At 39.0% G+C, this 12,193-nt stretch overlaps 1 protein-coding gene and 1 pseudogene across 1 annotated transcript; both read right to left on the bottom strand.

The window, feature by feature from the left end:
* Positions 1-3,306: 3,306 nt before the first annotated feature.
* clp1 (cleavage factor polyribonucleotide kinase subunit 1) lies at positions 3,307-7,060 on the bottom strand. Its single transcript, XM_042418819.1, has 6 exons — positions 6,953-7,060; positions 5,653-5,927; positions 5,425-5,532; positions 5,170-5,289; positions 4,415-4,552; positions 3,307-4,286 (listed from the first exon to the last, which is right to left on the bottom strand). The coding sequence occupies exons 2-6, from the start codon at positions 5,923-5,925 to the stop codon at positions 3,600-3,602; spliced, it is 1,326 nt and encodes a 441-aa protein (XP_042274753.1). The 5' UTR covers positions 5,926-5,927; positions 6,953-7,060; the 3' UTR covers positions 3,307-3,599.
* Positions 7,061-7,422: 362 nt separating this feature from the next.
* On the bottom strand, positions 7,423-12,125 carry LOC121902390 (annotated as a pseudogene).
* Positions 12,126-12,193: the final 68 nt, after the last annotated feature.

Below are 12,193 nucleotides of genomic sequence, written 5' to 3'. Positions count from 1 at the left end.
AGAGATTGCCTCCCCATTGGTTTACATTGTAAGGTGCGATGTGGCACTACAACTTTCAGGGCTTATAATATCTAAACCGTTCGAGTTATTACAAAGTTTTTAATAACTTTTTTTCAGCACAGCGTGGTAAGTCATGTACTAAAGTTTGAGGCCGATACCATACGCCCTAGGAGGAGATAGCGTTTATTCAGGGTCCAAAATTGGCACAAAGTCATACATTGATGGGCATATTGCAGACTTCCTGTTGGATTTAGGTCAGGGGTGTCAGCGTATGATTTGTAGGTCTTGTTGAGACTGTTACATTTTATCAAATTTTTCACCAGACCTGATGTGCGTGCCAAATTTGGTGAGTTTTTGAACATGTTTAGGGGGTCAAATTTAGGTCTGAAGTGGCGAGATAAGAAAGAAAGAAAGAAAGAAAGAAAGAAAGAAAGAAAGAAAGAAAGAAAGAAAGAAAGAAACAGAACAGATAGGGGTCTGCTCCCCTTTGGGGCTCAGGCCCTAATAATATATCAGTCAGAGGGACCCAACCACTACTTTTACTGCAATACTTTAACTATATTTAGCTGCTAATACTCATGTACTTTTAATGTAGTAGGATTTTTCATGCAGGACTTTTACTTGTAATGGAGTATTTTTACATTGCTGTATTGGTACTTTTACTTAAGTAAAGGATCTGAAAACTTCTTCCACCACTGCTGCCTCATTTGAAGCGGTTACAAGCCAAAAAGGTTGCCAACTGCTGATGTAAAGGCAGGGCCATTGCCAGGATATTATGAATACTGAGGTCATGAGTCCAAATTCCAAATTCCCAGCACAACCCGACCCCTCTAAGAAAAGTTTGAGCCACCAAAACATGAACTTTTTTGACAATTCTTTTTCACAATTTATTTATATCCTGTAACTGTAAATGTTATCTCCTTATATGATCATGTAAATGCTCTTTTAAGCTTCCTGGAATGTATTGCCAGTTTAGCCCTATTAAATCCTGTAATTTTATGGACATTTCATCCTAATTTTTGCCAGAAAAAGCCTAATTCAAACATGAAAGTTAGTTGTGAGTACTTGTGGAATAAAAACTCAGGTTGTTGAAAGTGTCCCATTCCCAGAAACAATACTGACATGACCTTGATGTCCTCAGTAGGCTTTTTTCACACATTTTTGACTTGTCATAGTAATAAAAGCACAAGTGTCACTAATAACATTAACGGCTCCGTTCTGCTCAATGGACCCAGTGTGACAGTGAGCCAGCACGCACAATACCAGGAACCTGAAACTGAAGCAGTTAAATGAAATTCAGCCAGCATTCATATCATTATTTACAGCAGTGCTTTTCCTACTGTGACATGTCTAGATGTCTTCTGTGAAAAAGGCTTACAGTTGCTACAGTCTTGTCTAATTGTTGATTTCGCTGCACCTGCTTTTAATAAGGCAGCAATTGGGGTCTTATTAGAATCAGTATGACTCAAAAACAATGTTGTAGTATTTCTACAGATTTCCTTATCAGATGGCGAAAGTGGCAGATCATCTCATTAGAATTAAACGGGACAAATAATTAACATATTAATTTACATTTTGTTGTTATTTTTCTAATATAGTCCTTTTATAAATTTCTTTCCCTGATTGAAAAGTTCAATTAACCACAAATAAATAGAAAAAACTTTTATTGACAAAAGTCAACAAAAGTCAATAAAAATAATTAAACCACTATTTTCTTTCTCACAGTAGACCTGCACAAAAAACTTAAAATACTTAAATTCACATTCATACTGATATGTTATAAAATTACTGGCATTAACTTATTATTATATATAATTTCCTATTCACAACAGAACAACTATTCCTTTGTGAAGTTTACCTCAAAGATCCCAGATGGTCAACAAAAAACTCACCTGATTACAGCTAATGAGCAGGGTTTTCAAAGTCTGAGACTGTGGGCCTCAGACTCAGGCCAAAGCTTGGAAAAAGGTGACCTCAAATAACATATTCATGATCCTATATTTGACACTCAACATTTGAGCCAAGATAGCCTGATATTACTGTTTGACATACTTCAGTTTACACCAAATATATAATAAAGGTCTGCCTGGAGGCGTTAATTTGTTTCTGACTCTGGGAAAGTGGGAAAAACAGTAAAATTCCCCCAAACTACTGTATTTCTGAACTATCTCTTTAACCAAATCACACACATTTGGGCTATTCTATGTGACCTCCTTTTGATAACTAATGTGATATTTTTTCATTTCCATTCACTGAGTTTCTCCTGAAACTGTTTGGAGCCCCCCTGGGGAGACCCGCCTCCCACTTTGAAAACCTCTGGTTTAGAGCAATAGCACAGAAAATAGGGAATAAAGAAAACATGCTAATTATAAATTAAGGCCATATATCAGTATATATATCATTTTATCACATGTATATAAAAAGCTGTGCGTTATGCTGAGTAATTGCATTTAAGATGGTGACACACACAGTATGTTGCGTCAATAGGACTGATTGTTTCTGCATGTTAACAACTTGTGTCCTATATCGTTCATGTTGCTGTCATATTTAGCCAAATATCCACATCCAACAATATAAAACATTACAACAGCATGTAGGCCTGAAGAATATTGAACAATGAGCTCCAGTTTGAGCCGCCAGGTGTTGACAGAACAAACAAATGAGCTCTTATTGTAGTCCTAAACAGTTACTGCCATACTGGTATGTCTGTTGGGATATAGCCAACAGTTTAGTGTCTTTTGCCCCAGTTTTATCCAATTAGACGGGTTGAACTCTATAGATTGTACAGTACACATTCATGAAGGCAGGATACACACATGTCTAAGAACAACTTTGTTCTACTTACTGACTTTTCCAAATCTTGATAAAGTTATAAATAAGTATACACACACACACACACACACATATATAGTTTTGCAACCAATCGATTACTGTAGACAGGTGTGTGCCTTTCTATATCATGTCTAATCAATTTCATCTGTCATAGATGTACTCCAATCAAGTTTTAGAGATAAGTCATGGATAAGCAAAGCAAACATGATGCACCTGAGCTCAATTTGTGCCATAGCAAAGGATCTGAATACTTATATATATATACATATGTATATACACACACACTTACATATAATTGAGAGATTTCTATTTTTGATTTTTATTACATTTGCAAAAAATGTATTAAAAAGTGTGCAGAACATGAGGGGGTCTGAATACTTTCCAAAGCCAAAATATACACTGTTTATATTGATGCAATTGACCTGATACCAAAAATATACTGACCATGGCAGAGAGTCCAATTAACACACAATATTTTACGCTCTTAAAAATTTATTACCCAAGAAAAGAACAATGTTTATAAAACAGATTATCAAGAAAAATAATTCCTGTACTGATAAAACAGTTCTTGTCACAAATGTCTGTACATTGTGGTTTATAAAACTGGAGAATAATTTACACCAACTTTGATACTTAAATCCCCTCTGAGAATTTACAAAGCACAAACAAGAAAACAAACTCGTTTCCCCTGACACTAAACTCTTTTCAACAGAACTCCTCCTTGCCCAGTTCTTGTGCGACCCAGTCCTCTTCCCTGAAATGTTTCTTCATTTCATGTCCATGAAACGGATGTCCATGATAAGCAGAGTGTGTCGGGGCAGTGGTCTGGGTGCCGGGGACAGCACTTTCATCACCTGTGCTTGTGTGTCCACATTAGTCACCACAATAAAGCCGCACACAGGACTCTCCACTATACCCTTTCTAGCGCCTTCCTCTCCGTCCTCTGCACTGCTCACGCTCAGCACATGATATGTGAGGTCTCTCCCTGGCGTCACGGGCACAAGCTTCAGCTGTGTGTCATCCTGAGACATTCCCAGTGGCAGACACGAGTCTGGGATGGATGGTGCCCCAATCTTGTAGATGCGGACATCGGAGAAACGCACTTCGTAGGAGAAAGGGTAGAAGGACAGTCCACGGAAGCCGTAGAAGTACTCTCGGATCTTCTCATCCCGAGTGTCCCGCCGGCACTCCTTGGAGCGCTCCACCACCCCCCCAGACTTGGGTAAGAGCACAACCCGGACAAAGTGCGGGAGGTCCCTTTTTAATTCATTGTAGAGCCTCTCATGGTCCAGCACCAGCACCACATCCACCTCAAAGGCAGATGCACAGTGGACCAGAGCCTGGTATCCAGAGCCCTTCACCCAGCCACAGGTATTGATGATACAGCCGCCCACGCTGGCCTTCCTGTTCACCTCACAGCGCTGGGAAAACACCTCGGCCAGGCATGATGTCAGCTACACATCATGAGAAGGGAAGAGTTGAAGTAGGCAGAGAAAATCAATATCTCATCACCAGGCAGGATAAATGTTTTTTAGCTTCATACTGTTGTATTATCAAATATTCGGTATCATTCTTTTCTCACCTTATTGTACAGTTTGATGTTGGTCCCTGGTGTAGTTGAGCCAAAGTGGTAGACCAGAGGAGCCTGGACTGAGAAACCCTCCTCCACATCTGCTGGACGCTCAATGCACAGTGCCGACACTGTCCCAGGTACAGACACCTGAAGGTAGAGGATGATCCTTACATTTAATATTGATAAAGTTTGAGATTTCACTACTCACCTCGAGAGCAGAGGTTGATCAGGATGCACTGCAATTATTTTATGAATGATTACATTAACAAAGGCATGAGTAACTACTCTGTTTGGAACTCAGGATTGTGCTATCCACTTAATGGACAAATGGCACTCAAATTAATGTTTTTCAACACTTTCATTCCAATATCAAATATTCATGGTAAGAGATTGTGTACAAAACAGGTAACTGTCTTTGTCAACCAACAATTATGGCGATGACTTAAAAGCACATCATCTCATGCCCGTAACATGATGCCACAACATACACCTCTCTACTTTTCCAACCATTAAAACAGGATCGATTCAAAATATGTTTTTCAAAATGTATTATAGGTGTGACTGAGAGGAACAGACATTTATGGCTTTACTCTTAATGGTGCAAATTTCTTTCTTGACCAAGAAGAGAAGCAAATTGTCTGTTCTACAAAACAGATGTGTATGCTGTGTTCTGAATTCAAGATAATTATGTCTGCATGGTGCAACAGTTAAAATATCAGCCTGTTTCCACACATTTCAGCATGGATCCATATTTATTGTCTTACCCCACTCTGCCCGACATCCAGTTCCACCAGTGTGGGCCTCCTGCCCACTCTCACAGCATAGCTCAGAAGCAGCCGGCACACGGTCGACTTCCCCACATCAGTAGGTCCCACCACCATCACCTGAGAGAGGATTTGTTATTCAATGTCAATGTAAAATGTATTTCCTGGGATCCTACAAATGTACTTAGAAACGCCCCTGAAAACAACAGTTCTTCGTTTTTGACTACTCACTCATGCATAGATATTCAAACCTACCCTCGGCCCCCTCTCATTGTCCCGCTCTGCCTGTTTTCTCATCTGTTCCAGGGCAGCGTGTGTGTTCAAGTAGAGCAGCATGGGAGTATCCTTGGACACGTAAGACACCTGTGGTAATGGAAAGAAGCTGTTTATTTGAGCATCATCAAATTTCAAACACACAAAGACACACAGAGTGAGTTGAATCAACAATCACACACTTGTATAGACCCTCCTGCAGGTGCTCACCTCTGGCTTCCCATAAAGATTCACACTGCAGCCTTGCCAGGTGAAAACTGCAATCTTGGAGCCTGGTCCAAATATGTACTTCTTGTTGCGGTTCAGCTCTGAGCCAAAGACCTCAGCCATTCCTGTGAGGAGCTCCAGCTCAACTTGTTCTGCAGCCTCTCCTGCCTCCACCTCAAACCGTAGTTCAGTCTCCTTCTCCAGATCAAACCTAGTGCTGACTTTTCCAGGTACTGGAGCATCCTCGCTCGTCTTTTCTGCACCCTCTGTTGCCATGACTGAAATGATAATGTCTGTGTTCAAACTAGATGGCAATAGCTGCATTTCAAAATGAAGTTTAGATGTATATGCAATACTATAAAAACAACAGCCATTGTCACAATATTTCAAATACTGCTGTACTTTTAAGAGCTGACACTAAAGACTGTACTTTTGTTTTAATGTAGAACTGCAACTAACTTCATTATTGATTACTCTCCTTAACATTTCTTCTTTTAATTGATTGGTTGTTTTGTCTATAAAATGTCATAAAATGGTGAAAAATGCCCTTTATAATTCCCTACAGGCCAATTTGATGGCTTCAAATGTTCAGTTTACCATCACAGAAGACAGACAACCATAAAATCTTCACATTTGAGAAGTTTGAACCAGCAAAAGTTTGGCATTTTTGCTTAAAAAATGACTAACACAATTATTCAATTATCATAGTATAAAAGTTGGCGAGTAATTTTTTGTCAATCGACTAAAAGATTATCGTTGCAGCTCTGTTTTAATATATTCCTTTCTGAAGTATTCAGATACACTGACTGTATAAAATGTCAATATAGACAAATGCTCGTCAAAACAGAGCCCCTATGTTCTAAAATGTCTTACTTAAGGTTTGTCATACCAGAGCCAAAACTATTTAACGCTAATTTACATCATAAGGACTGAGAGCTCAACTCAGAGCGTTACTGACATTAATTTAAACAAGCAGTTAAAGCCAATTATGCTAATTAATAATCAGAGAAAGTCTAGACTTGGGAGCGTGAGCTGTATTTGAGTTAAAATTGCTTCCAGTGTTGGGCAAATTTCAGAAGAGGATTACTTATCGACAATGACACACTGTGAGAGAACAATTTCATAGCATAAAGGCGAATTCAGCGGCTAGCGTTAGCTAGCCGACGCTAACTTTTATTAGCATTACTAATTTCAGTGTTAAAACGCAAAGCGACGACCTACAATCTCTCTATATGTCAATAAACTACCCCCTAAACGTCACACGACTTTTTACCCGTTGCTTATTTTGATATCTTGTACTTACGAACTAATTTCAGTCCTTATTGTAGTATAAAAATAAGTTCCCCCACTCGTGAAGAACCGCTGCTGTACAGGTCGCGTAGAGATGAGGTCACGTCCTTAGCAACCAGTGCTTAGCAACCAGTTGTGCTCAAAGCTGGAGCTAACGTTGGTTATCAACCACCGTTACTTTTGGTAGTGAAAGTAAATTTGAAAACATTTTTTGTGATTTTAATATAACTATGATGACTTTAATCGCATAAAGAGAGTAAAAAGCATCTGTCATCTCTCTATGGAGCCTTTTTTATTCGTATTAGTTGTTTAAAAGTTATTTGAATACATTTTTAAATGGTTGTATCGCTCCAAACTAACACAGAAAAACATCTTTTTGGATATTGTGGCTCTGCTCTAAACATCCACAATTCCAGAAACTAAAGATATACAAATGACTGCTTATCTTAAGCCAGAAAACACAAACCAACAGGCACAAAATAATTAAGAAACCACAAAAAACTTTATTTACCAAAGAGAGATATAAAAGCACCATAAACCGTTCAGAAACTGGGGAAAAAGCAGCAGGACTATGCATTTGAGGAATGTGTTGGATCAGAGACGCTCCACCAGGTGTCACCATGTATCCAGAAGATGTGAGCTGACGGAGCTTGGATCATCAGAGGAGAGACATCCAGTTTAGTCACTCCTCATCATTCTGCGTCCGTGGGCCACATCTCCTGAATGCTCAGCTGCATGAAAGACAAGAAATGTACTGTTAAACGCTACACTATTATCAGTCCTAACACACCACTGTTAGTAGAGCGCTTGGAGGACGGGTTCACAATTTTTCAAGTCAGATCAATAAGCTTTATTGGCATGAATGTCAGATGTTTTAAAACAACAATCAGGTGCCTAAATGAACATTGATATAAGTTTTTCTTGCTGTAATAAAAATAAAAGTTCCTCTTTTTGTTACTATACTTCCACCGCAGCTCAACAGGGAAACACAAAGAGGGAATTTGCTTAAAAGAATGTAATCAAGTGAGAAGTAGTGTCATTTTCTCATAGACTTCTATACAATTGGACTTCCAGCGGAGTCGCCCCCTGTTGGTCATCAGAGAGAATACAGGTTTAAGGCACCAGAGCTTCCTGTTTGGTTGCTGCACTTTTTTAAAATCAAATTTAATGCTTTTTAAGACCTTGACAGAGAAAATTTAATACCCTTTCCACAGCAAAACAAATGTACATTAGTGCTGAGCTTTATGTTTGAAATCAATTTGATAACATTAACAGGGATATTTTGTATCTCCATATAACAATCATCCGTAAAATTTTATAAAGTAATGAAATGAATGGCATATGAGAAGAACTGTGTCTCACTGTTACGTTAACATTAGATACAACTCTGTTAAAAAGCATTTTCAATTAAAATTTAATTACAATTTGCTTGGAATTGACAACATTGTGTTAAACAAAAAGGCTGTTGTGGTTGCTCTCACACTCACAGAGCAGGTTATACTTAATTCTCCCCATTGAGACACACGTTATCTCTCCCAGAAGTTCTGAACATACAGTTTTCTACTTTTCATCCACTTTAACAGTCCATTAAATCTGTAAACACCAAATTAAAAGTCTGCTCCTCTCCTTCATGTTGGCCGTTGCAGCTCTGTGATAATAACATTATCCAGATTCCAGCAACTATCAGATATAACAGAGGACTTTGCGTCTTCTCTGAACCCCCTGGCTTACTGTTTTGCGTACTTCTTTAATCCTGTTACCTTGGTGAGAGCAGGTGATCTGTGTAGAACCAATCAAAACATTACCAGAAAAAGAAAAGAAAGAGCTGGACTGAGTCGCGACCAAAGATCAAACCATATTTAAATAAGTGAATCCTGTGGGGAGATTCAACTAGGCATCACTTCAAAATTTAAGACCTACAATAATTAAAAATCAGACTTTTTAAGACATTTTAAATTCTGAAAATGTAATCTGAGACTTTTCAAGGATCTGCAGGAACCCTGTTTTAACAAATAACGCAACAACCTAAATAACTTTTTGGACTGTGACATTCAAACAGGAGCTCAGCAGCACCTGGATTTTAACAACAAAAAAATAGTATTATTAAATCCATGTTTGGTTCCCTCGTTTGAAACTAAGAAGGAACTTTGAAAGGAGAAATTCTGAAAGTAATGTACTCTGTCAAGTCTCAAGTTTCATTTGACTCGCATCGTTTTTATTTATTACAGCTAATAAAATATTTAGTGTGACATTATTTTCCAAACTCTGTCAGACAGTTTTGAGATGACAAACCTTCACCGTGCGTCTACTCCGCCTTCAGAGCCTCCTGTAGAGCAGCAACTACAACATCTGGTTGAGGGAACTTCAGCCTAGCAGGCGGACCCAATTTTATTCCAGTCCACAGAGATGTTTCTGTGGACATGAGACGTGAGGAAGAATGTGTCATTTGTGGGAACAAAAGATAAAAGATAAGCTGTAAGGCCGTATTCAGACCAAATCAGGCGGTGCGGTGTTCAGCCGCAGGGTCGAGCGGAGGTGTGGGGGGGGTGTGGGCGTATTTATTTGTGCTCTAGAACGTAACCGCTGTGAAACAATCACAAAATAACATTCTATTGATCTGATTCACCGGCTTTCTCATTACCAGCGCTCCCTCTCTTCGTTCATTCTCTAGCTCACTCGGCCACAGCTGCTCTCTCTCTCTCATTTCTCTCGTCTTTTTTAAAATGAGTCGAGAAGCTGACGGCAAAGTCTAACTTTATTTTTAACGTTATCATATGAATAAAAATGTACTCCCCTCATCCTTGTAACATCTTTGTGCTCCCTCATGGCAGAGTTTACTACTCTGATCAGTCTGATCTCCAGCTGTGATTGGCCACCGCAGCCTTCAGCCGCAGTGACGTCATGTTGCGTTTCTCCAACTTTCCAGCTGTGGTCCGGTGCGGTGCTGCAGCGGCAAAAACAGCTGCAGCCGAAACGCACTACCTCCATTCAAATGAATGGGAGGACTGGTGTTTTCTCTGCACCACCTGACTTGGTCTGAATACAGCCTAATACTTCTGTTTAAAAAGTTTCTGGAGGATTGAAGTAAAATTAACAAATTTCAAGACAGTTGACTCTGATACTCAAATAAAAACGTGGTTAAAAAGTGAACAGTAACTTGTGCACCAACCTCTTAACTTAGAGCAATATAATCATCATACATACAGTATGAACATAATAGACACAGGCGACACATTATGCTGAATTTGACAGGGGGCTGCGCTCGTTCTCAGTGCAAACTTCCGACTCTCTGGTGGTTATTTATTTAAACTGAAGATAGAAAACAAGGAAAATTTTTCAAAGCAATGCCTGTGATTTTTCTGAGTAACTGAGGTTTTCGGTTAGGGAAATTGTTTGGTGATAGACTTTTTCAATGCTCTGAACACCTAACGAATTTCCATTAACCTCCATCACTATCCATTTCAAAAGCTGAATCTATCATAACCTCAGAAATAAAATTAAACTAGCTGCATGATAAGAAAAGGTTGTAAATGTAATTTTGTAACCTTTAATAGCAGCCTCAAATAGGTAGAAGTCAAAAACAGAAGTAGTGACACTTGGCTCAGAATGACGGTCTTCTTGGGGAAATGTCTGAGCTATTCTTGGATTTCCACCTCTCCCTTCTCCTCACCTTTGCCTCCATCCAGCAGAGTGATATCGAAGCTTTTCTTACGAGGTTTCTCAGGGTTGAGGACCACAGTCAGTCCGGGGCGTGCAGCCAGGAGTGCAGATTTCACCTCCTCGGCATGACGCCTATACACTCGTCAGCTCTTGCTGCCAGAAATAACACATCGACCATTAGGGTGGACATCTGTGTGCGAGTTATTCATGAAAACTGTTGCTGCATATGATAAAGTAACTCTGCATATTTAATCAAGTACTAGTACAACTTGAGTACAACTTTGAGATACTTGTGTTTAACATGAGTATTTTCGTTTTATGCTTCTACTTCGATACATGTTAGAGGGAAATATTATCTTTGATTTATTTGACAACTATAGTTAAGAAGTATAAGCAGAAAACAACTATAATAACTTAAAAAAACACTTTAGAGCTACTAATATGCAGGTGTAGACATTATTCCATGAGCTTCATGCTCTGACGTTGTAGAAGAAACATCAACTCATTGTTAAATGATGCTGCTTCTTTAACAAGTTGTTGGGCAGTCAGCTTTCTCTGTGAAAGCCACAACTCGAATGAAAATGAATCAAAATGATTAACTGTTTTGATCAACTATCCATTTTAGTCATTTTCCAGTCAAAACCACCAATCAGTCTCTGGTTCCAGCTTCTCTGATGTGAGGATTTGCTCTTTTTCCTGTGTTTTGTATCAATGAAAAGTGAATACATGTGGATTTATAATACTCAAATAAATGGAGCCTTAATGCGTAATTGATACTGATTATGATTGATTACTTTTGATACTTGATATTTTGTTTACATTCTAATAATGTTTTGAATGCAGGTCTTGTAATGGATTATTATTACGTTGAGGCACTTCTACTTTTACTGAAATAATGGTTATTGATTATGTAGTGATATACCTACCAGTGTTCAATGACCACTCTTTGCCCGTCCTCCCCCTCTCCTCTCTCCTCCTCCACGGCTGGTTTCTCCTCTAGCGGAGCCTCCGCTTTGCGCTTCGTCCCTCGACGACCTGAACAACACGTTTGTTTTCATAACACTGGTTTTTAAACACCGACTAATTAAGGGAAATATTGGAGTATGTAATATTAGATAAGGGAATAACACAGCAAAGCATACACAGATTAAACACTTCCTGTGAATGAAACCAGCTCACAAGTAGTTACGTTAAGTCTTTAATGACTTAAATGAGGGTGATTTGCTCCAACTTTAGCCATGAAGCTACCGTTGATGCAAGCTATCTGCCCATAAAAGAAAGCCTGGCCAAAACATGAAATGACAACTTTTGTAACAAGCAGTATAACACATAAGACAGCCTACATCGTCTTTAAAATTAGCTAAATTGCACCGTTGCATTTGTTAAAATTTGCAGAAGTATGCACATCGACAACACACCTACCTGCTTTAGACGCCATTGCTGTTGTTACAAAACTTTGGCGCGCAGGTCGACTGTACCAATATATTTAACTGAAGGGGGGTTAACATGTGGCTCTGCTCCACACATCCACAATTCCAGAAACTAAAGATATAGAAATGACTGCTTATCTTAAGCCAGAAAACACAAACCAACA

The sequence above is a fragment of the Thunnus maccoyii genome, chromosome 8 (assembly GCF_910596095.1).
Source record: "Thunnus maccoyii chromosome 8, fThuMac1.1, whole genome shotgun sequence".
NCBI lineage: Eukaryota > Metazoa > Chordata > Actinopteri > Scombriformes > Scombridae > Thunnus > Thunnus maccoyii.
Note: the sequence above shows the minus strand (reverse complement) of the source record. Positions and strands in the feature narration are given on the sequence as shown.

What these genes read in the sequence shown, in the direction of transcription:
- clp1 (XM_042418819.1), bottom strand. Translation starts at nt 5,925, where the DNA reads ATGGCAACAGAGGGTGCAGAAAAGACGAGCGAGGATGCTCCAGTACCT. An exon ending in ATCTTTATGGGAAGCCAGAG is followed by an intron (nt 5,533 to 5,652) that starts GTGAGCACCTGC and finishes CCATTACCACAG; the next exon opens with GTGTCTTACGTGTCCAAGGA. An exon ending in TGGATGTCGGGCAGAGTGGG is followed by an intron (nt 4,553 to 5,169) that starts GTAAGACAATAA and finishes CTCTACCTTCAG; the next exon opens with GTGTCTGTACCTGGGACAGT.